This window comes from Glycine max, chromosome 7 (assembly GCF_000004515.6).
Source record: "Glycine max cultivar Williams 82 chromosome 7, Glycine_max_v4.0, whole genome shotgun sequence".
Lineage (NCBI taxonomy): Eukaryota > Viridiplantae > Streptophyta > Magnoliopsida > Fabales > Fabaceae > Glycine > Glycine max.
In genome coordinates this window covers 36,245,636-36,270,026 of record NC_038243.2, presented here as the reverse complement: position 1 = coordinate 36,270,026, position 24,391 = coordinate 36,245,636, and the positions used below count along the sequence as shown (strand labels likewise).

The following is a 24,391-nucleotide window of genomic DNA, read 5'->3' as shown; positions in this document are numbered from 1 at the left end:
CCAAGGTTGCTACTTGCTAGCTAGCTTCTAATAATACCCCAAATGCGAAAGCCCCTAACCCCACGCATGCATATAATATTACTTTTCTTACTCTGTTCCAACGTGCCCTTTCTTCACTCTTCCCTCTTTCTCGCTCTCACCTTACACCTCTCTGTTTCCCTCTTCATTTCGATTCTTCTGCATCTGGGTATGTCCCGTGATCTTCAAAGTTTCTTCCTTTTCCACTTTTTCATGCATACTCTTTTTTTTTCCCAGGTTCTTCTTCACCCCCATTGCCTTTCCTGCCTCTGTTTTGTTCCTTTTCTCTACTGGGTCCCAGTGATTGATCCAGGGGAAGATCGTGAAATGTTAAACGAATTTTTGACTTTGTACTGTCTCGTGAAAATGATGTTTCGATTTGTGATGGCAATGAAATGAAGGTTTTTGCAGTTTTTTTTTATTTTTTATTTCGGGGTGGAAGTAAAGCTTTACTTTTCTTTTAGTTCTTTATGTGGCGATGATGAATCAAAGTCTGGAAGAGTTAGATCTAATTGAAACGCTTAAGGGGTTGTTTTCTCTGTTATTTTGCTTGAAGATGTTAAAGAATGAGTCAATTTTTTCTTTTCAGCAAAAATAGTATTTATCTTATTTTATTATAGTAATTGGACTTTGCTGAGAAGAAAGGAGTTTTGGTTTTCAGGTGTAGGCTAATGTTTTGGCCAGCTGTGGATTTCCCCCCCTTTATTCTTTCCGTTTTTCATGCGATCCGTGTGTCGGTTATATCCAATGCATGCAGCTCTGTTTTCGTGTTCCTTGGGGTGCTTATGTGTTGTATCATGTGATGCCAGTTTTGGAATTGCTTTGATATGTGCCTTTCGTTGCTGTTTTATGTGGACGTTTGAGTGGTTTTGAAAAGTGTGTGTGGATTAAGCAACTTGAGATCATTGCCAATACTCTAAGCATGTTTCTCAAATTCACATGTATTAGCTCTTTCTTGTCACACTGCTGCATGTGCATGAACATCTCACTACTCCCTTTGTTAGTCCTCAATTTCCTACACAAAAGTGAATGTAATTGTTTATGTGGCAGTTAGTTCTGTGCATTTTTTTCTCTGTTTTCGACCTTGGGGGTTGAGTTGGCCAGTGATTAAGCTCAAAAGTCAAAAGCAATCCTTTTCCCTTTACTCCTGTGTGTTTTGTAAGATGAAATGATTTCTGATACTTTCTGTTACAGCAAGCAGTTTGTGATGAAGATTGAGTAAGAGATTTATTTTTTCTATGAGGTCAATCAAATCATGGAGGTGGTCCACGAGAAAAAGGAGTTTCTTGCCTAATGGTTTGTCTTGTTTTCTTTGAAGTCGTTACTTTTGATGTTTCTAATGAGAATATCTTGTAAATAGATTTTTGTTAAACAGTTCTGTTTGTAACTTCACTCTTTCAATGTGGATTTTCTTGGAACAGGGAAAATCAAGTTTGAAGATGAAACAACTGCCTTTTATGGCGGTTGTTTGTATAGTAATGTTGTTTGTTGTGTATAGGACTCTAAAGTATCAAAGTTACCAAGAAGAGGTAAGAGATTGCTTGTCATAACTTTGGGCCACAAATGTTGATTAAATTTCTGTTCTGCATTTGGTTAGGGATCATTTACCGCTGCAGTGCTGCTTAATCCAGAGTAGTATAACAATGTCACTATTCTGGTTAGGAAATTTGTGAAGTGGTTTTCAAAAGCAACAAACGATCAAACTCTTTGTTGTCATTAAGTGATATTGAAAAAGTATATCAGCATAAAACCCTATAGCCTTGTTTGAAATTTTTTTGCAGCTCCTAGTATGGTGTACATTCAAAAGCCACTTTTTGTGGCAGGTGGCAGCTACATGGCTCGAGTTTTACCTTTCTTATAATGCACCAATTCATGACATTGTATTGTACTTCCTGTTCTAATTTGAAATTTACTTCTTTGTTTTCATTTGTTATTATCAGATAGACAAACAGTGGAATTTCAGGGAAGATGAAAAGGTATACTCTGATGCTAATCAGTTTCTTACTCTTTCTAAATTTAAGCTTTGGTGCATTTAGAACAAAAGCTTTGCGGGTAATCATGAATGATGGCTATGGCTGCAAAACTTTGATGCACCTGCCTACTTTACAATTTGCATTAATTTGATAATGTATCTTGGATGCCTATTCTTTTTCATGTGGGTGCTTTTGATGCCACTGTGCAGGCATCTTCTGAAACTTCTGGAAATCTGAAGGGCTTACCACGGGGTATAATACAAGCTACTTCAGATTTTGAGTTAAGGCCTTTATGGTCGCCAAGTAGTTTGAGGTCAAAGGTCAGCATCTTTGCAATTTTATTTATTTTACATTATCGTTCTATTTAAAGTTTAAACAGATAGATGTTGGCCAGATTGGTAAACTGTAATCGGCATGCCGTCAGTTATCAAAGCTGTTTCACCTGAGCTAGCTAATTTGTTGATTGCTTGGTGGTGATTATTTGATTGCAGGTTAGTGTTTACTCCAATCGCAACTTGCTGGCAGTTCCAGTTGGTATTAAACAAAAGCATAATGTAGATGCCATGGTGCAGAAGGTACTTTGATGATTCATCAGGTTATCAAAATTGTTTGAATCAGCACTACTAATCTAATTTCATTGATTTCAGTTTCTTCCAGACAATTTCACAATTATTTTATTCCATTATGATGCCAATATGGATGGATGGTGGGATCTTAATTGGACTAGCAAGGCCATACACATAACTGCTCAAAACCAAACAAAGTGGTACACATCTAGACTAACCATATAGGTTCTTTTTTTCTGTGTGAAGAGCCTATATTGTTTATTGTATGTTAAATGAAGGGAGTTTGGTTTAAATCTTCTCTGAAAACTAGGAATATATGGAGCATGTCATGTCTTTATCACTGAAAGGATTTATTGAAAATCAAAATGTCTTACGGACTCTATTTTCAATTAGGCTATATGTAAACATCATTAAAAGTTGGGAGAAAATTTGGGTTTCTCACTGTCAATGTATTGAAATCAAGGTTTTTATTTAGTTTCCTTTTACTTTTTGGGAACAGCCACTCAAATTGAAAAAAAGAAAACATTACAGAAAAACATAACACCTCATTAAAACCATGTGAATCTTCTAGTTGTAGATGAGTTGGGTAATGTGCCACTGCATGACCATGACTCTGTTATTATTGCTTGGTTATGTATCCCTTTTTTGTCTGTAGTGTTTCTGTGCATACCAGACTGCTGGTTTTCTTACTTTTTGTTTCTAACATATATGCTTTTTGATTTAAATATACTATGAATGTATATATTTCAATGGTTTATTTTTCCCAATTTATATATTAATTCCTGGGTTCTTTCTCAGGTGGTTTGCAAAAAGATTTCTACATCCAGATATAGTTTCTATTTATGATTATATCTTTCTCTGGGATGAGGATTTAGGGGTGGAACATTTTTCTCCATCAAGGTATGACTGATGGTTTTGTTGCACTTCTCTGCTGGTGGTATATTTTGACATTTGTCTGCTTTTGGCTTCTAATATGAAACTTTTCATTTTATATACCAGCTGAGGTACCCAAGATACTATCATAACAAAAAAGGATCCAATTTTTCAATTATATGATTTGATGGTTTTTTCTTTTAATGAAAATTCACTTGAAATCTGTAACAAGTAGAAAATAATTTTCAAAAACAACTTCCTTAAGTTTACTTAATTTTTTCTCTCTTAAAAGTAATTATTGAGAAGTTTATCCAAACAGGGAGTATAGATGTTTGAAATAAATCAATTTGATTTTATGTCCACTTGTACTTTACCAAGTCAGCACACAACCTGCTTCATCTGGTTCACTTGATAATTTATACCTCCCCTTGCCTGCAATGCAGTGCATGTTCATTTATACATGCCTGTGTATATCAGTGATTGCATATATTGTTGAATGCCTTGTGTTTTCAATTTAAATAACTATACATTATTGCTACATTGATATTATTTTTTGTTCTAGATAGTTTTTTGAAGCTCTATAATGATTTCTCTGCCTCTTTGTTGTTTAATTGAAAGAGCTGTAAAAAATTGGCCCAGCCTAACAGGCCACGCCAGGCTTGTAAAATAGTGGCCTAAAATGCACCAGGTCAATTTAGCCTGTCCGGGCCTGAAAAATGTTGACCCGAAAAGCACCTGGCCTATTTGGCCTGATATTATTGTTTATTTTTTACTCTCTTTTTTTTTTTATTAAATTCATAAAAATATAAATTAAAAAAAAATAAACAGACCAATTTTGGCCAGGTCTGACGGGCCAGGCTGGGCCAAGAAATACATACCCATAGGAGATTTGGACTGGGCAGGGCAAAGCCCACTTTCCATCCTTTTGGCCTGCCAGGCCAATCCAACCCATTTGACAGCTCTCATGCACAATAAGCTCTATATCATCCTTATTAGATTAATAAGGTCACATTAGGTTACTAAGTAATCTTTGTTTGTCTGGAAAGGTAGAAAAAGAGGTAATTGATTTGATTTATATTCATTATCTTGTTTTTCTCTTAAAGACTAGTCAATCACCTTATGACAGACTTATGCTCTCATCAAAGAGAAAGAGTTAACATGGACATCTTTTTTTTTTTTTTTCAGATACATTGAAATTGTGAAGGAAGAAGGATTGGAAATATCACAGCCAGCCCTTGACCCAAATTCAACAGAGATACATCATAGAATTACAGTTAGAGCTAGGACTAAAAAAGTTCATAGGTGACTTATCATTGGAGGATACTGATATGTACTTGCTAATCAATTTCATACTAAAGCTTGAGTTTTCATACATGCAGAAGAGTCTATGAACTCAGAGGCAGTACTAGGTGTTCAGAGGCAAGTAAAGGGCCCCCATGCACTGGGTAACTGTTACTTTCCTTGGACCTAGTTGTGCTGATTTTTTAAAGCTGTTCATTCTGGATCTTGTTCACATGGTGTTATCATCCTTCTTTCTTCCATCAAGATGGCAGATGTTTAAGTTTAACCAGTCAATGTATTGAAAAGGGAACTTGACAAAATCAATCAGCATTTGCTGTTTCAGAGTTTTATGATATTTTTTGGTTGTATCTATATTATTCATCTTATGAATGACACTGAAATTTTGATACAACTTGGCAGGTTTGTGGAAGGTATGGCTCCTGTTTTCTCTCGATCTGCCTGGTATTGTACTTGGCATCTTATACAGGTAATTTCCATGGTCCATACGAATTGTAAAATTTCTAACTACAGACTTTGCCTGTAATTCTTTCAAAATTATTCGAAGTTTTGTCTCCTTTAAAAACAATTGTGTTATCTATATGGTGTAATACTGTAATGTTATGAACTGAGAGATTGATTAATAGTAAGGTAGGAGACTAGATAAAAAGATGAAAGTATATTCTGTATAACTATCACCTGATCTGGAAAATTCTTGGAATTCAAGAACTGAGGAGAGTTACATAAGAAGAAATAACTAAATTACAGAATTGAGCTCCCAGCCTTAATAGAGGCTTCTCCTCACTCAGAACCACTCTTTACAATTTTGTCTTTTCTCTAATGTTGTGTTAATCTTTTAATCTTTCACTACAATTCTGTTAGGCTCCTCCCTCTCTCTTCCTTCCAGCCTTTCATTTTCATCATTAGATTCATTACTTCTTTTTTCCCACTCATTACTTCCCTGATGCCCCTTGATCAGCTCTTGTTTTGACCCTTTATATATGATGAAAACTACTACTCTGCCTTGCTCCCTATTTCCCTTAATAACATATAATGTATTGCTTAAGCATTCTAGAATTAACTTTGGTCATGGACCTAAAATATACTTTCTTTTTTGTTTTAATGAAATTCATTATTTAATATATTCAGCCATTAATTTTGTCAATGTTACAGAATGCTTGCAAATAGGTTTTCGGAGATGAGGTCATGGATTAACTTTCTGCCCTTTTCTAGTAATTAAAAATTAAAACTATTTCAATTAACTTGGACTCTTAACATTTTATTTTGGTTGATGTCCTTATGGAGTTTAACTTTGTCTCTTTTGTAATTTCTGTATTCAATTTTTTTGATTGGATTGGCTATAGTTCAAAATAGTCCAAAATTTTGGTAAAACCATTATCATTTTCATTTTCTCAGAATGACCTTGTCCATGGATGGGGAGTGGATATCAAAATAGGATATTGTGCACAGGTGAGAATTACTCATTTTTTTGACAAGATTTGTAATTATTCATAGTCCTGAATACATTATGTTTTCAATTCAACTTGTATATCAATAATTGGTTGTCATTATGCTTAAATGATTTCCACTTCTTTCTCCCTCTCTTTTTAAATTCATTTACTTCGTGATAAGTATCATTAATCGTGAAATGAATGTCATTTTTCAGGGAGATCGCACTCAAAATGTGGGAGTTGTTGATAGTGAATATGTTGTTCACAAGGCAATACAAACTCTGGGTGGTAGTGATGATCCGACTAAAGTATTTTGCTCCTTTCTCTCCAATGTTTGAATTAATTTTGTATCCATTTGCTTCCTTGCATACAAACTGTAGTATGCAAACTTTATCATTAAAATTTATATATATTCAATGGTTACAAACACTCCCACATACACCCCCTTTATGGTTGTTAGCCAAATCCGTGTGATTATGCATAGGGACAGCCCTTAGGAATGAGCATTGTTAGGGACAAACATTTTTTAACTTCCAGTTGTTTTTCAAAAGATGTTTCTGTTGCCCTATATTCATTTTGTCTGGTGAAATGTATTGGTCTGATCTCAGGCTCCACTAAAACTTATGTAAATAGCATGGGCACATTGAGTTGATCATTAGAATATATTCAATGGCTGCAAATACTCCCATAATAACACCCTCCCCCTCTTCTTTCTATCATTAACTTTGATTTTTAAGAATCTTTACCTCTAATATTCCACATTGATAAGTGGTAATATATCCTTATCAATTCCACCAAAACAAAAATATATCATTATCAACAAACAACTAGGAAACACGAGACTTTATATAGGGTAAGTTGAATAGCAACTGGACGACGAATCTGCAGCAATAACTTTTCTTTTGTTATCTTTCTTTTTGTAGGTTTCAAATCGGCAAAGGACAACTCCGGTACAGTTTTTAATGGCATTCAGAGTTATAATTCTGTTTCATTTACTAACTCACTCAATCCTAACTTCATTTTCTTGTGTTTTGTTTACCAATCAGAAACACGGTGTGGCGGCCTTCGATCAACGAGTTGAGGTGAGACTTTTTAACCGCCTTTGAAACCAAGTCTTGTATTGATCACAAAGTAGCATGCAAGTGACCTTGTTACATTTTTAACTGCTTTTATTGTATTTGTTTTGATTACAAGGTAGATTGCAAATCACATTGTTTACATTGTAACATGATCAGATACGAAGACAGTCAACATGGGAACTTGAAGTCTTCAAAGAGCGGTGGAATAGAGCTATTGCTGAGGACAAGAACTGGGTTAATCCATTCAAGAGTGATAAAAAACGCACGAGACAAAGGCGGAAAACCAACCAGTTCTCTTAGCAATTTTTTTTGTCTAACCTGGTTTCATATGTTAGGGCTTCTTCATTCATAGGGCATTAATAATATATATAGGCATAATTTAGCTTTTGTAGCTGAATGAATTCTCTATTCATTCAATTTTGGAACCTCAACATTTATATTCTTTTGTTCTTTTCATTCATGTCACAAATGCTTCCCTGTCTCTTTTTTTCTTTTTTTTCTATTTGCCATACGAGTCTTTCTTTGATATTTTTTATTTGGATGTAAGTTATCATACATGCATCCTTAGCTTTATCATAAAAGATATAATGAAGAAGCTTCCATTCTTGTAGTGCTTATGGTTTTGGTGGTTTAAGTTCATTAACTAAACCATGCTCAACATTCATTTTTGGTATGCTGGAAATGTGAACAAGTGTATTTTGCTGAGATTAATCAAATTGGGTTGTTGGCTCTCTCAATCTTCCTCCTAGAAAGTATTTATTTATTCTTTTGGTTGATGATGTTTGCCTCAACAATGTAAATTGCTTCTTATTTTCAACAGAGGACGAGTTCGATGTTATTGCCAGTGTAGCAGCCAATTGACATTTCTTAAACAATAAAATTGGAGCTATATCATAATATGTAGTAATTTGAATTTTTCGATAGTAAATGCTATATTTTAAGTTTACAAAAATTCAGGTTATAAATTTTAAATTCATTCTTGAATGGGAAAATAATTTAGTATATATTTTTTCTTGTGGCACATGATTTCATTATTTTCAACATTTATTTCTATTTTTAATCATTAATTGCTTCTAAATTTTCTCTGCATGTAAAGATTTTTTTCATTAATTATTTTTTACATGCTTTAAAATTTCAACATTTTATTTTAATTATTTTTTAAATTGTTTTATATTAATATTAATATTTTTTTGTTATAAACTTAATTATTTTTCTTTCAATTTTAAATTTTTTAAATGTGTTTTCCCCGCAATTTAAATTAAAAATATCGTTGTGATAACATGATACAAAAGGCAGAAGAAAACAATACGTTTGTGGGCCCGTCAGTCAAGTTTAGTGATCTATTCAATAAACAACGTGCAAATGTCTCTTCTAATCTCTCAAAAAGTAGACTTTGCAACATTTTTCCCCCCTAATAAGAACTTATATTTTCAGCTTGCAAGTTGCAACTAGCAATATTACCATCCCACTTAGAAAATGACATGATTTTGAATTAAAGTTCTGGAGGATCTGAGCGAACCCAAATTTGAAATTTTGGCTTGTCTCTACTCTAACAGCAAATGCCAAATACACAATTTGAAAATTTTGGCTTGTTTCAAACAGCAAATGCACAAATTCTATTTGGACAAAAAAGATTGATTACCTTTTTCTCTTTAACCACGGGTAAGATACAATTGTTTCAAAAAAACATTTGATTACGCCTTTGTCGTGAAATGCGGTTCTATTTTTTGGGAATTTCTATTGATTACCTTTTTCTCTTTAACCATCATTTTTTTTTCTTGTAAATCCAATACTTTGTGTGATATTATTAACACAATATTCTAACTAATTAAATTAATAGGTAAGTTATATTATAAAAGAATTAATGTCGTTATATATAATACTAAATTTTTTAATGTATATTTAATGTGCATACAAATTTATATAATAAATTTTGTAACAATTAATTTAACGCATTAATTTCTAATATATATTTAATGCACATGTAAATTTATAAAATAAATTTTGTAACAATTAATTTTGGTGCATTAATTTCTAATGTATATTTAATACACATGTAATAAATTAATTGTCACAATTTATTATCTAAATTTACATGTGCATTAAATATATATTAGAAATTTTAGTGTTATATATAATAACTAATTATTTTATAACATAATTATTAGTACGATTTGGTTAGAGCGTTGTGTTAATAACTTCAAAGTCATGTGTAAGTTTATCAGGAATAATTCTGGAAAAAAACGAAAAAATATTGGATATACAAGAAAAATGCTAGATGCAAAAAAAATTTCTCTATTTTTTTACTTTAGGATGATACTTACTTAGCAAATCTAAAAATATATTTCCTTTTGAAAACATATTTTTTAATGTTTTTATTTCTTAAAAACAAAAAATAATAAATCAAACCAAATATATTTTCAAAATTTTAATCTTTTAAAAATAAAAATAATTTTCTAAAAATAAAAACCGAAAACGAAACACACACCAGATCCTTTAATTATATAGTTTAATGTGTGGGAAAGCAAAGTTGAAAGCTGACTCTGCCTTTATATTTTCTTCTGTATTAAGCTGACCAAAGGCAAATCCATTTGTATCTGTAGCTGGAATTTTCGTCATTCTTACTTTACCTTCCTTCCTCACCTTCTAATTCTGCAACAAGTTCCAAACTTTCAAATCTCACCGCCCCAAAAATTCTTTTTTGGTTACCCATTTGACTTTAGCCTCTGCAACAGAGTCTCAGATCTCTGCATTCCAATTCCCATGGCTGGTCGCTATGACAGTAACCCCTTCGATGAGGAAGAAGTTAACCCTTTCTCTGTAAGTCCTTATTTTGTTGCTGCTTTTTGCCAAAGTTGTGATTTTGTGAACTGGGTATGCTCAAAGTTGTGATTTTGTGAACTGGGTATGCTCAAAGTTGAGATTTTGTGAACTGCGGATGCTCAAAGTTGTGATTTTGTGAACTGGGTATGCGGCTGTGTTGAACTTGACTTGATCCTGTTTTAGGGTGTTTCACCGTGTTATTTTGATCAAATTATTGTTTTTGAAATTGTGTTGTTGTTGATTTTTGGTTGACTTGTTTGATACTGTAATTGGATGTGGCTGAGGAAACCGGTTTTGGGGATTGTTTGTGTCTATCTGTTTTAATTTAGTTATAGATTTTGTTCTCTCTGCTTCTTCATGTAGCATTTGGTGTTTTTTTTTTTTTTTAATTTGTTTTATGATGTTTTGGCCTTAAGAAGTTGCCTTTAGAATTAAGCTCAATATTTCTGGACGAATCTCTTGCATGTCCTTGAGATTTGCTTGCAGATGCAGATATTAGTATTGTGTTTCCTAACTTTAAAGTATCTGATAACTTTTAGTGAATTAACATGAAGTAATTGTCCCTTCAGGGGTGATGGGATTCTATAAGTTTTTCAAATCCATTCTTCGTTTAAAGAAAAGAAATGTGAAACTCCTGACCACATAGGATTAAATATTAACTAGAGACTGAAATTCCTGGTAATGGTTTATTTGAAAGAGATACTGAGAGACAACTACCGTTTGATGGAGGATAAGTACTGAGGTGTGTGTAACTATAATTGGAAAATATACTAAGTAGTTCCAAATGTTATCGTGTGAGTGTGAGTACAAAGTACAAACACACACATTGTATTAATTGGACTTTGGTTTGTTAAGCAAATCAATACTGAAAAGAAGAGTTTGATTAGAAACAAAGGAATAACAAATTAGGAGCAGTATAAAATATCCTCAATGGATGGAACATGATATAATTACAAAATACAGAAACTAAAATGCTTGACCATATACCTCCAATCCTGTTAGATACCAGACAATGTATTTCCTTAAAGCAACCATTGGCTGAACACCCCAAAGAATCCATAAATGCCATTTGATCCTTTAAAATCTGAGTAGTGACTAGTGAAGAACCTCTGTTAACTAATTTTTTGCATTTAAATTTAACTAAGAATCTAAGATGGCCCCAGACAATTATGTGTAACTTAAATGGATGTGTAGCATTTTTCAATTATCAAATGAAATATTGGAATTTAACAAAATAAAACTAGAGGATCTGAATTGGGTAATGAAAAGATTGGATTCATCTTCTTTAAAATTCGAGAAAAATGCAATAGGGTAACTGCTAGTGTAAATTAAGGGATTGAATTCCCATAATTTTAAATCCAGGTGGTTGCTGTTTTTGAATGAAAATATTTAAGATCATTGATCTTTTCATCAACAGCCACCCCACATTTTTCTCTTTTAAGTGCACATTTTGCTGTTTAGTCGTTGAAGAATGGGGAGGCTAAATTACAATTATTGGTTTTATTGTCGTACTAAATTTATATTTTGGTCCCTTGTTTCAATTTTAACAATGTTCACCGCTCAATTTTAAATTGGTGAGATTAAGTCCCCTTGTTGGTTTAATGGTGATGTGGCAAGTCCCTTTTTTTTTCATGGCATAAAATTGATGATGAGTTGCTCCTTTTTTTTACTTGGCTGGCATGGAAATGGCAAGGCACAATGCCATGTCAACAATATGAATGCCTTGTTGACATGACAATATCAATCTGATTTGGATATAATCTCATCTATTTGAAAGCTATGGGGGTTAAATTGAAACTTATGTCTACGGGACCAAAACTATAATTAAACCAAGGGCGAGATAGGGAAGGCTAAAAAATTATGAAAGTAGAGCTTAGAAAGGATTACTTAATTGTACATCATTGTCTAACTGAGCTCTTAGAATATCAGTGATAGACTCTTTCAACAAAAAAAATAAGAAATAAGAAAAAATAAAAAAAGCAATTAGAGTGACTTATGATTTGTTCATACTTCATACCCATCAAAATATATTTGAGTGCCTTATAAGGATGTACGTTGCCGCTGTATATGCTTTATGTTTAAAATTAATATTATGCTAATGCACTATATAACAATTATATTAATTTATGATGTATTTACAATTAGGGAATTAGAGTTTGTAGTTGAGGATTTTAGAAATCTGTTGTTTGGGAATGGGGATAATTATTCTCTGCTGGAATAATTATATGTTTATCTCAAATTTGGTATAAACTAACAGGATCCATCTGTAAGGGGAAAAGCATCAAGCCAGTCAAACTTCAGTGGGGGTGCATTTTACACCACAGTGAGTTTATTAGTCAAGCATCAGCGAATAATAATTATTTAAGTCAATCAAATTGATTTTTGATGATTTAAAAAGTCACATAGGGCCATAGGCTATGAACAATGGTGTGAACACTGAATAATATACACTTTTTTTAGAATATTCTAAATTTATAATTCAGAGTTTTAAAATCGTATATAATTTTAATGACGGACATTTTTGAGGCAATGAATGATTTTCTTACAACGATAGGATACCACCGGATGCGGTTTTTGTTATGAACTGACAAGATCTAAGTCTCCCCTTCTGCCTTTAGGGCTTTACCAAACCAAGGGCATTGACTAGTGCCCGTGTGTGTGCTTGCATATTGTTAAATATATCTTAATTTTTTTAATTGTTACATATTAGGTTTGCAAAGATTTAAGAAGTAATATAAGTCGACAAAATATAACCAAAGGTCTCTAAAGATCACAGAATAACTAAAAGTGCAATAATTCATCATTGAATCATCTGATCCATTTAACAAAAGGGAAATTTTGAGTTTTCAGTTTTCGCTACCTTGCCATGGCAACATCCTTATTCTAGTTGAACTGTTGGGTCTATGTTCATGACTAGCTTAATGATAGGTTGGGCCAAATGAGGCCCAAAAGAAAGAAAATAAAATGGTTTCAAGATTTTATTGCTTGGAGTTAAATATGTAATTTATAATTTATTGTTTTTATTTTATTTACGTTAGAATAATAGGATGTTGACGCTTGGATAGTTATTATCCATTGATTGACATTTCTTAGGCTATATAAATGTATTCACCTTTACCTATTATAATCAATGAATGAAATATCAAAGTGTATCTTATTTTCCTTAGGCTCTTTAGCTCTAGTAGTAGTCTTTTAGGTTAATTTTCCGTAGATAGAAAATTGTTTTCTATCACTTTATTTATTTATTTATTTTTACGAAGTACATTACATTATCAGATGCTGATAAAAGGCTATAAATCTTTTGCAACTTACTTAATGTGTTGTAATGTTCTTAAAATGTTAGAATCCTGGAAGTGTTCCCGCTGCCACTAATTCAAGGCTTCCACCTCTTAAGCCAGAACCTGTTGATTATAATTATGGCTTTGGTGCGACAGTTGATATACCTCTTGATTCATCAATGGTATGTATAAAATTGAGGTTGTTAAAATCCGCAGTTTCTTTTTTTCTATTTATAGTGTGTTGTTGCCAGTATTGATTGTGGTTTTGCTAATTCTGATCTATTTCAACATCAGGATTTGAAAAAGAAGGAGAAGGAACTTCAAGCCAAGGAAACTGAATTGAGAAAAAGGGAACAGGTATATGATGGCATTTCTTGTTGTCTCTTTGTTTGTTGAGAGTTCCCTTAGTTGATAGGTATTGAGATTGGAACATTTTCCCCTTTGAGAGGTCTTCTTTCCCCTCTTTCAAGAGTTCTGTTCTCATTTCTTCTCATCCTCTCCAATTTCCAACTTCTGTGTTTGAGATGTCTTCTTGTTCTCCATGATATTATCTTGGTTCTCTTGCATTCTCCCTTTGGAAAAAGGTATTATCAGTGGAAAATACATATGTTTGGTAGAGTTACAATTTGAAAAGTCTTGGAGATAGCATTTCCAGTTTGGGAACATTTTACTGGATGAGTGGTTATTAAAAGTTTTCGTTAACTGGATCAAATTTACAAAATACAAAATGTTATACAATTTTAAAACTAGTTGATACTTCATCAAAAAGCTTTTTTTTTAATGTATCATGTGCTTTTTAAAATATAAGTATTAGCTAAATTATTACTTACCTATAAGTGTTCAATTAATCTAAAATTTGGTGTGCATGATTATCAATATGTTATCATATGATTTAATGGTTTGATTTGTTGAATTTGTATTTTATAAAAATATATTTAGTGGAGTAGGTGGCTAACACTCCTAGAGTAAGTGAATCATTTCCCATATATTTATACGTGTCTACAAACATCAAGAATTTGAACTGAATCTGATTGATTATATATTTATATTACCTGAGTTTGGATATAAATATCTGTCAACTGCAAATGCCTGGAAATTCACATGTATTTTTGTTTCTTTTTATTTATCAAATCCAGGAAGTGAGACGGAAAGAAGAAGCTGCTTCACGAGGTGATTTACATTTCTTGATTCTGCATTTGAAGTTTTTTTTTTTTTTTGGTTCTTTTTTTTTGGGGGGGGGGGGGGGGGAATTTTGTTTGTGTTGGCATTCAATTGAACAGAGGAAGAATGATAGTACTGCAGAATTCTATAGATGTCTTGGAATTATATGCACTAATTTTAGTTCTGCTTTGGTACTTCTAGTAGGTATTTACATTTTGTTTTGCAGCTGGAATTGTTCTTGAGGAGAAGAATTGGCCGCCTTTTTTCCCAATAATCCATCATGACATTGCTAATGAAATTCCAATTCATCTTCAAAAATTGCAATATGTTGCATTTACTACATTGTTAGGTATGCTATCCTCTTATATATATATATTTATTTTTTTTTTTTTTTTGGGGGGGGGGGGGGGGGTTGGGGGAGGAACTTGGTTCCTATTATGGCATTGTTTCAGCATTCATGCACATTTATTATTGGTTCTTTCATTTTTTTTTTCTTTAGTCAATTCTATTTCAAGGATCCTTTGTGCATTCTCTGCAGATGACTGGTATTATGATCTTAGTGTTTTTCGATTTATGTGTAAAAGTTAATTTAAAAGAAAAGTTTCTTAATTATCTTTTAATTGAAATCAATGACAAAAACTTTACACCTTATATTGGAAAGTAGCAATTGGAAATCTTTTTTCTATTTCCAATTTTTTTTAAAAATAAAACATTAAAAAAATTAAGCCTTGAAGAGAGAAGTGAGATACTCTAAATAACTAGTTTTGTCTGAATGACTGATTGAAACCATTAACCTGGATGCTTGGAACTAATATGTTTTGTTGAGTAAGATAATGGCCTGATAAGTACATTCTCTATTTATTTGTTCGTAGCATGATCTCATTTTTGATTAGTTATGGTCTCAATAAATGTATCTATCAGGATTCATGAGTGATCTGTAAGTCATGTAATTTTATACCCAAAATCAATGCAAATATGAGATGGTTCACTGTCATTGATAAATAGTTCTATTATGCAGGATTAGTGTTGTGCCTTTTTTGGAATGTTATAGCTGTTACTGCTGCTTGGATTAAGGGTGAAGGTGAGTTTAGATACATAGAGTATTTTCTTAGGTTATTATACAGCTCAAATTACAAATCTGACATTTCCAAATTCCATGCATTTGGAACTTGACCTTGTTTGTTGTAGGTGTAAAAATATGGTTTCTTGCCATTATCTATTTCATAGCAGGGGTTCCTGGAGCATATGTTCTGTGGTATCGCCCATTATATCGTGCTTTTAGGTAAAAAAAATTTAATGCTTACGCGCATTTATTGGTTTTATTTTTTCTAATGTATTATGCAACTGCAATTTGTGAACATTTATTTTATAACTTGTATAGTAAGACTAGAAATTGTTTTGGAGAACAGAGGCATGTTTGGGTTTTAGTGATTCAACCTCAGGGCTTTATGAGTGTCATCATGTTTTATCACATTTGGTTGTGTCCATATTAATGTAAACAGTAGAAGTTTTGAATTCTTGAAGTAAATAAATATTAGAATTTGGGCTTAGGGCTTAACTTCACATAACTGGCTTATAATGTGAGGACTGCCTAAGCTTTATAAGGATTACATTGGGTATATCTCTAGTTGATGTGGAATTTCTACCCTTGAGAGCCAATGATCTGGCGGCTACACTCTACGACATTTCACTCAACCTTTCTAGTCATTCCCTCCATAGGTAACCTTTTTCGAGACACTGGAACCAACTCACCAACTCTGCCAAGTCGTAATTAAGGCGGGCTAGGGGTAACCATAATTAAGGCAGCTTTCCAACAATAAATTTAACGCAGTTAAACTTTTTCTTCCATTTATATTCCCTTCTTTCTTTTTAATTCAATAATGGGGTATTCATCCAAGTGTGAGACATTGTTGTTGACAATTTTTTATAAGACATCCAGTCCCTACAGAAAATTTTGCTTTATACATTGAAGCATTCATGAGAACAATAGGCAAATATGCATGCATATTTTCATCTTTTTATTTTGCCTTACTGTTGATCTTGAATATGCTGCTCTTTTTTTCAGGAATGAAAGTGCTTTGAAATTTGGATGGTTTTTCCTGTTTTATCTGGTAAATAGATTGTACTTTATAATGTGCATAAGCTCTGCTTCAAAAAACTGTAAGAAATCTAATCATCTTGATTTCTTCTGCTTACAGCTTCACATAGGATTCTGCATCTTAGCTGCAGTTGCTCCTCCTATAGTTTTCAAAGGCAAATCCCTGACGTACGTCTATTTCATATATGTTCTCTATTTAACATGCTAATATTGCTCATATGGCTTTATTTTTGTCACAAGAAGACTAAGCATTCAAATTCATTTTCCTTGCACAAGATAGTTTTTTTTTCTTTCCCTTCTCAAAAATAGAAGTAAATGACAAATCTATTGGTCATTGATATAAGTTAGATAGTTGGGGCTGAGATTGAGAGGAATTAAGGCATATTGCCTATAAATAAGAGGAGAGGTTGAGAGAGAGGGGATCATGTCATTTGTGAGGAAATCAGGGGCATTAGGAGGTGTTGACCCTCAAAAGATATGTAGTGTTGTAATCAAGTAACAGGTTTCTATCAAAATCTAAGTTGGCATGCTGGTGAGTATGGTACAATTTGGATTTTAAGGGGTGTGTTTCATATCTTCAAGAGGCTGAAGTTATTCCCATTTTTTTAACCTTGTGGTTGACACTGTCTAGTCATTGATACAGGGGCATTCTGGCTGCCATAGATGTGCTGGGCGACCATGCTTTGATCGGGGTAAGAGTGCCTGTCATGAATTATTTCTTATTCCCACATACTGTTAAATTGTCAAAGTCGTAGCAAATTTTTTAGATGTTAAGCCATATGTTAATCTAAAATTTTTTGCATGCCCATAATGTGCATCCTTTTGCAAATACTACAGAATGCAACCTAAGCAATATTCTGCTTCTGAACGATTAATCTTTTATTATGATTTTCTCCATTTGCCTTGTAGATTTTCTACTTCGTTGGATTTGGATTATTCTGCATTGAAACGTTGATCAGCATTTGGGTCATTCAGGTTTGATTACACTTCTTGAACTTTACAATCATCTTAAGCACATCCACCACCATTTTGAATGACATGATTTCCTTACGACATACCTCTACTCACTGTTTCTTTGGTTTGCTATACAGCAAGTATACATGTACTTCCGTGGCAGTGGTAAGGCTGCTGAGATGAAACGGGAAGCCGCCAGGGGAGCAATGAGGGCTGCAATATGATGCATCAATCATGTGAAGAAGGCAGTATGATAAACTTGTGTATGGATCAATGTTGTATATTAGAAGGCACACACAGAAATTGTGAACAAAAATATTCCAGTGAGCATGATTTTTGTTTACAGCTGTTATTTGTTTATTTATTTTTCTGTTGGTTAACATGCTACTACCTTAATGTGGTTTGTTAGTGTATATTATAAGCTGAGAGCTTGGACATACTAGTGGCTGGTAGAAACATGCTTTAATTAATTGAAGTTGATCCTCTTTATAGTTTAAAGCTTCAGTTGTCTTCTTATTCCAATGGCTAGTTCTATCTGTTTTGAATGGCCAGTATCAGACTTAAATGCTCATCTTACTTTGGGGCTAAGATATTCCAACAACCTTTTTCTTATAAATGACTTCAACCACTTTCTATTATTTGTTTAACATCAGCTGGGTCGAACATTGGAAATGTGTTCGTGAAGGGAAGAAAATCACGTCAAATGAACTCATGATGCAAAAGCTATAAGTTATAGCTTCCATTTATTGGTCAAATCTTGGAATGACATTAGGAAAGGAACACAAGAATATCTGAACTTATCTGGCTTTGCATATTATGGTCTATGGACACATAGGAACTGGATTTCCTTAAATGCATATCAAGTGAATCAAACGGAGGTGGTGGAATTGATTAAAGTTAGAAGCTAGCTGTGGATAAAAGCCAAACTTGAAAAGCATCAATGTCTTACTATGACTCTATTGCAAAAATAAATCCAGAAATGTGATGATCTTCTTATTGCAAAAATAAATCCAGAAATGTGCTGATCCTCTTATTGCAAAAATAGGACTGCATCTTGATGTAAAGAGCAGGAGTACCCTTGCACTCCCATCTTTTAATAAAATTTGCTTTATCTAAAAAAAAAACTACAAATGATAATTGTCACTACTCTTCTATACCAAATTATTTTTTGTTTCTTCACATCTACAATGCAGTACATGGTACACTTAATAAATGGGGTGATGCTAGGTGCACCAGCTTTATTGCTTGTGCACCCAGTATTTTTTGTTAATTCTAAAATTATCATATGTTTGATGCGTATGATTTATACAGATAAACTTGATCTTGATCTGTAAGTATAATTTAAACATACGGATCAAGTTGATCCGTATGAAATTCGTATGATTTATACGGATTAACATGATCTGTATGAGTCATATGGATCACATCCATCCATATGACTCCTACGGATCAATTTGAGTTAAGGATATTTTCACTCATTCACTTAAAATGCTGGGTGTATTTAGCATCACCCTAATAAATGTCATTTAGAATACAAAGTAACAACCACAACCTTTTATCCACAACATATTAAACAAAAATAATTTCGCCCTAGCAAATTGGTAACAACATCAACAAAGAAAAGATTATACATTATTCACATAAAATCACAGTATATATCCCATATACATGTAAATTACTAGCAGTTTCAAAGACAAGAAGAGGCCCAACTAGCATCAACAGCATCAATGATCTTTTCATGCAATGTGGCTCCAGCACAAGCAACTATGCCACGATCAAGCCTTTCGAAATATAAACCTTTTGAGAAGTCTAGTGGATGCCCCTTAGCATCTGTTACCATTCCTCCAGTCTCTTGTATGATGATAGCACCGGCTGCATGATCCCATATTTTCTCCTTGTAACCAGCTCTTGCAAATTTTATGAAAACCTCAGCATCCCCACATGCTATTGCCGTATATTTCATCGTGTTGTATACTCTCAGTGGCTGATTACTGCATATAGCGATGAATAATAGTTACCTTCTAAACTATGCTAGAGAATTTATGCTTTCTTTGGCGACCTTTACCAAGTGAATGAGTGATACTTTAAATATTTAATCTTTTTCTTTGAAATAAATGGGAATGTAACTAGTCATCAAGTAAGGAATGTGTAACTACACAAAGTTTTCAGTTTGCCATCATATTCGGATAACCCTTTTTTCCCTGTAGTATTAAATTAGCAAAAACGATTGAATCATCTCAAGAATTTTAAAATGCATATCATACTAAGCCGAAAAATTTGGAGTATAGGAATAAATCCCATGTTTGAATGTCTAGACACTACAACCACACAAGGTAAAAAGTTTAAAGATAGTGGGTGACTAATATTGAAATGGAATAAAATAAATATGCACCTGAAACCAACACTGTGAGCCAGCCCTTCAGCAAAAGAGTGGCTTAAATTGGCCTTCTCAACTGGTTGGCAGAAAGTGGCCATTTCTAGGTTGTCAATGGAAGAGACAGAAACTTGTTTTGCATGGTTTGGCCACACAAACTTATCATTGACATGGAGCAGTGGTTGGATCCAAGCCTTGCCACTACCCCTTTTAGCATAAATTACACAACCTTTATTCCAAGTTTGAGAGGTTGGAGGAGCCAACTTAGATATCATCCTAAGATAGCTGTGATGATAACTAAACCAGTCCTTTCTCATAGGGTAGTTAGGACAGCCAAGAACTCCAAGCACAACTTCTCCTTCCTCTATGAGTGATAAAGCTACAACATGTTGATCACCACATGAAGACCCTCCATCAAGAGGACTAAGTGCCCAGAATCTTCCAGAAGGATCTCCAACTGAGTTGCAGCGACTAATGATTTCAAGAACCTCTGAAGTTCCAAGGGTTGATTTTGGTTCTTCAACTCCAAATCGAGGCGCTTCAGCTAGACATTCATTCACAGTTTTAACCACAGCTTCCAACAGTTCAGATGCATTAGTACTGGATAGTGTCCGAACCTCTTTTTCGGTTACAATTGAGACATTTTCATTCCCTAAACACTCAAACAATATCCAGCTGACAATTGCTTTGACACTCCAACCTATATAAATTAACATAAAGAAGATTACAAGTAGAACTCAATCATGATCCTAAGTATGAATAAAATTCAATAGCTGCCACAAATAGACTGATCAATCGTGCTCTCAAAAAAAAAAGTTATATTCACAAATTCCAGAGACTAATAAGCATTAACCATATCACCTGACCAAAATTGTAGGAAAATAGAATTAAAAGAGAACACCATAAATTTGATTGTTGCTCAATCTGAGTAACCTACGATTAAGCATATATAAATATTTTGCAAAGACCAAAGAGGATAAGGTATATTATTTAAATTTGTTATGGAGACCATGCTCAACTAATATATTTTCAAGTTTGGACTGAAATGCTCATAGCAGCTTCTAAAATTGGAGATGTAAAATGAACACCGGAAAAGGTATAACCAATAAATCGAAAATTTTCCTCAACTTTGTAATAGGGAACGTTGATATCAATTCTTTTAGATATTTTTTCTCCTTTCTACAGCTGAAAGGCTATTTTCGAAGTCCTGAATACACCTATGCATGAAAAGCAACTAAACATATTGATAGAGCAGCATATTCTCTCTATAATGACTCATCTTGATAGATGTCAAGGGAGATTAGAGTGGTCTATTGCGTTCAACGTTGTTTTCTTTCCAGTAGCATTTTTTTTTTTTTGGCTATTTTTTGTATTCTTTTAGTGAGGATACTTGTCCTCCCCTCTTGCAATTGTCCCTACTTTCCCTTCTAATATAATTTCTTCTTTTTTAAACAAAATTAAAAATAATAGGTAGGTTTTAATATATATACTTCTTCACTTGAGAGGAAGAGAGCAGTGAACAACAAAAGAGAAGTCACATATTCATGAATCTAAGGTAAACAAACTGAATTCAGTCAAATCAGTTTGCTTATGGAACATGACAAGGCCATAACAGTACTTACATGATAGCTAGCACTGCTATTACTACAGTCCAAGAAATAGAGTTTGAAGGGTCAGCTTAATTTTGCCGACACATTATTTCTTTTTCTTTTTTTAGATCTAATCACGAGTTTTTGAAAGTCCATGAAACCTCCAAATTTCATAGCCACTTTTCTTACGAATATTTTTCATTGACTTCAAAGCATTTAAATTTTAGAGAGCAAGTATTAATTAATTTGGATAATTATGCCCTTTTTGTAGCAGACAATATTGTTTGTATTCCTCTCTCTTGTCACTTCTAAGTTCTAAGAACCAATCAAGAAAGCCAGTTATCGTAATTGAACGGGATACCAAAGCAACATAAAGCAGTAAGATTTTGTTTCCCCTCTGCTTATACCTAGTTCTGAAGTTTAAAGGCAAACCAACTAACCAACTTACGTAGTATATATGGTTTTCTACTGTGTATTTATGTGCACACATGATAAGAAGTATAAATATGTATTATTAAATGTTTTAAATTATTTCAAAATTAAATGACTAAATATAATATTTTATTTCTATCGCTATATTGCATGTTTATATATACATAATAATATAAAATTCTATATAAAAGATAAAGCTTATAAGGTTGTTTATATATTTTTACAATCAAGTTTTCAAATTAAATTATGAAACTCCCATATATATGATATGTGTTAAGTGTCAAAGTTATTTTTATACCAAAGTGAAAAAAGTAAATTTAGAGTGTATATAACCATATATAAATTATCGAAATTAAAAGTTTTTTGAAGTTGAAAAATCACTTGTCTTATAAAAACTCACACGACTTACTTGTCGTATTTACTCATCTTACTCTGACACACATCGTACTCTCTCACACACAGTCTCTCATTAAATATATGCCGCATGTGAATAGTATTTATTTCCCTAAGTTATTCTTATATAGAAACTATTTAATGATGACCATTAGAAGTTACAACATAAAGAACTTAGTACAAGTTTTGTGTGTATATAAAAATAAAAAAGGTTAAACAAATTACAGGGATCAGGAAAATTCACCTGCAACTGTGAGAGGAGAATTGAGATTATTGTTGCTCCGAGACTTGGAAATCAAAGTGTCTTGAAGTTTCTGACAGAGGAAGCATGCCATTTGAACTGCTCTGACAGCAACACCTAACTCTTTGCAATATTCCTCTGGTTCTGAGACAAGACCAAACATTTTGTGATCCTCCTCCTCCATCACTGGTGAAGAAAAACTTTGGTCTAATTTTGACACAAAAGCAATGTGGTTTGGAAGGGTGTTGGGGGATTTATTGTTGAGAGACAAAAAGCAAGAACCAAAATGGGAGGGTGTTTTTATATGACTATGTGTGTAGTTTTCACTTCTCTTCCCAAGTCCTAAGATACGTGGGAAGCTTGCACCCAAAGTGGAACAATATAAAGGCATATCAAGTACACAACACAACTTTACCCTTTCTTAATTTGGTTAGTAATTGATTGTTACCAATAGTAATTTGACGTTTGAAATGAGAGAATGGCAGATGGGAAGGGATTGTCAAATTATGGGAATAACAATGATCTGCCTACGAGAGTATTTATAGGACCAATTTTACCAGCAAAAACGAAAAAGCATCACAATAACTTCTTTTTTTTATATATATTATTATCAAAATAGAAAAGCAAATTGCATTAAGATATATGGGATCTTTTGTGTTGATAGATGTTGTGCAATTAAACAAGGGCAAAGGACAAAAGTCACAAAAAATAAAAGAAAAACAAGGAAAAAGGACACGGGTTCAAGTCATAAACTTATCATTTGTGAAGAAGACTAATCCTTGTTATTCCTTGTGATAAGGAATTTAATCTCACAACTCAAGGGGTGCGTGAGGATATACTTTCAGTCATGCATTAGCTTTAACGGGTGTAGATATACTTTCAGTTTGTTTGTTTTAATAATGTCCTGTAGTTGCTAATTAGAATTTGTAAATTAAATTTTAGTGTGATAGAAAACTTATGCTTGAAGAAGGCTTTAATTAAGCTTATACATTTGAGTTAAGAAGAGTTTAATTTGTCACCATAATAATTTTGAGCAAAATTATGATTTTCACTATCACTAATATTATTATTATTATTACCATTATCATAATCACTAAATTACATAATTTCATATTTATTATTACAATTGTTGCTTTTACCACCACCGATCATTTTTATTGTCATAAGCCTATGGCTATTATTGTTACTTTATCACCTCTACTCACATCATCACTTCCATCATCAAATGAGTTTGAACAAGAAAATATAGAGTAACTTATGAGATTTAAATTTAAAATTTGATGATAAAATTTAAAAACTGAAAGGCACGAGAAAATTAAAACTTTAAAATGTAAAACTGAAAGTGTTTTAGTTTTAAAAAAAATTCAAATCTTAAAAGAAACAACCATACCGAGCAAGGCCTAAGGTTTTAAAAAAATAGATTAAAAATTTATATCTCAAATCTATCATAATTTTCTAAGGATAATAACAATTTTAGGGTTTTAAGTAGGAAAAAATGATAGCAAAACCAAGGTTGCTTAATTTTAAAAATTGAAGAATTTAATTAACTTTAAAAACTTAGAATCAAAATAAGCAAAAGAGACTGAAAGTGTAATAAGTCATGTGTGTAGACGGAAGTCAGTAATTATAATCGGACACTATACATTCATTTATACAATCTATGTGGTATAAAAATTCTCCAAAACTTGACTCATGTATACACCATTCATATTCAGTTTGATGGTATTTTTGTTCTCGTTTTTGGAGCAGGGAAAAAAGGGTATTCTTCTGGTCCGTATTAAATACCATTGTCTTGTGTAAGATTTGAGTC

General features: G+C 32.8%; 3 protein-coding genes across 6 annotated transcripts; 2 read left to right on the top strand and 1 right to left on the bottom strand.

The window, feature by feature from the left end:
- Nucleotides 1–7,975, top strand: LOC100792028 (uncharacterized). Of its 2 annotated transcripts, none has more exons than XM_006583735.3 (16): nt 1–187; nt 1,213–1,314; nt 1,440–1,547; nt 1,959–1,994; nt 2,201–2,311; nt 2,483–2,566; nt 2,639–2,757; nt 3,356–3,457; nt 4,616–4,732; nt 4,810–4,875; nt 5,132–5,198; nt 6,125–6,178; nt 6,375–6,467; nt 7,083–7,109; nt 7,206–7,241; nt 7,395–7,975. In XM_006583735.3, exons 2-16 carry the CDS (start codon nt 1,312–1,314, stop codon nt 7,536–7,538), a joined length of 1,167 nt encoding a protein of 388 aa, XP_006583798.1. In that variant the 5' UTR covers nt 1–187; nt 1,213–1,311; the 3' UTR covers nt 7,539–7,975. The 2 variants fall into 2 exon arrangements, with proteins under 2 accessions (XP_006583798.1, XP_025985088.1); XM_026129303.2 differs by lacking the exon at nt 1–187 and adding an exon at nt 256–419.
- A 1,758-nt stretch (nt 7,976–9,733) lies between these two features.
- LOC100815455 (putative secretory carrier-associated membrane protein 1-like) lies at nt 9,734–18,050 on the top strand. 3 transcript variants are annotated; one of them, XM_006582883.4, is made up of 13 exons: nt 9,763–10,058; nt 12,319–12,384; nt 13,405–13,521; nt 13,634–13,696; nt 14,476–14,509; nt 14,727–14,849; nt 15,519–15,581; nt 15,689–15,782; nt 16,566–16,611; nt 16,699–16,766; nt 17,242–17,290; nt 17,508–17,573; nt 17,690–18,050. In XM_006582883.4, exons 1-13 carry the CDS (start codon nt 10,002–10,004, stop codon nt 17,774–17,776), a joined length of 933 nt encoding a protein of 310 aa, XP_006582946.1. In that variant the 5' UTR covers nt 9,763–10,001; the 3' UTR covers nt 17,777–18,050.
- Nucleotides 18,051–19,030: 980 nt separating this feature from the next.
- LOC100306018 (FBPase/IMPase/glpX-like domain-containing protein) lies at nt 19,031–23,107 on the bottom strand. Its single transcript, NM_001249415.2, has 3 exons — nt 22,585–23,107; nt 19,945–20,626; nt 19,031–19,543 (listed from the first exon to the last, which is right to left on the bottom strand). Exons 1-3 carry the CDS (start codon nt 22,970–22,972, stop codon nt 19,240–19,242), a joined length of 1,374 nt encoding a protein of 457 aa, NP_001236344.2. The 5' UTR covers nt 22,973–23,107; the 3' UTR covers nt 19,031–19,239.
- Nucleotides 23,108–24,391: the final 1,284 nt, after the last annotated feature.

Bases quoted from the DNA above. Each gene is read 5' to 3' on its own strand.
- LOC100306018 (NM_001249415.2), bottom strand. From the start codon at position 22,972: ATGCCTTTATATTGTTCCACTTTGGGTGCAAGCTTCCCACGTATCTTA. The intron at 20,627-22,584 runs GTGAATTTTCCT...TAATTTATATAG, and splicing joins TTCTCCTCTCACAGTTGCAG to GTTGGAGTGTCAAAGCAATT. The intron at 19,544-19,944 runs GTGCATATTTAT...CGCTATATGCAG, and splicing joins GCTCACAGTGTTGGTTTCAG to TAATCAGCCACTGAGAGTAT.
- LOC100792028 (XM_006583735.3), top strand. The intron at 1,548-1,958 runs GTAAGAGATTGC...TGTTATTATCAG, and splicing joins ATCAAAGTTACCAAGAAGAG to ATAGACAAACAGTGGAATTT. The intron at 4,876-5,131 runs GTAACTGTTACT...ACAACTTGGCAG, and splicing joins AAAGGGCCCCCATGCACTGG to GTTTGTGGAAGGTATGGCTC.
- LOC100815455 (XM_006582883.4), top strand. From the start codon at position 10,002: ATGGCTGGTCGCTATGACAGTAACCCCTTCGATGAGGAAGAAGTTAAC. The intron at 14,850-15,518 runs GTATGCTATCCT...TCTATTATGCAG, and splicing joins TGCATTTACTACATTGTTAG to GATTAGTGTTGTGCCTTTTT. The intron at 17,574-17,689 runs GTTTGATTACAC...TTTGCTATACAG, and splicing joins TCAGCATTTGGGTCATTCAG to CAAGTATACATGTACTTCCG.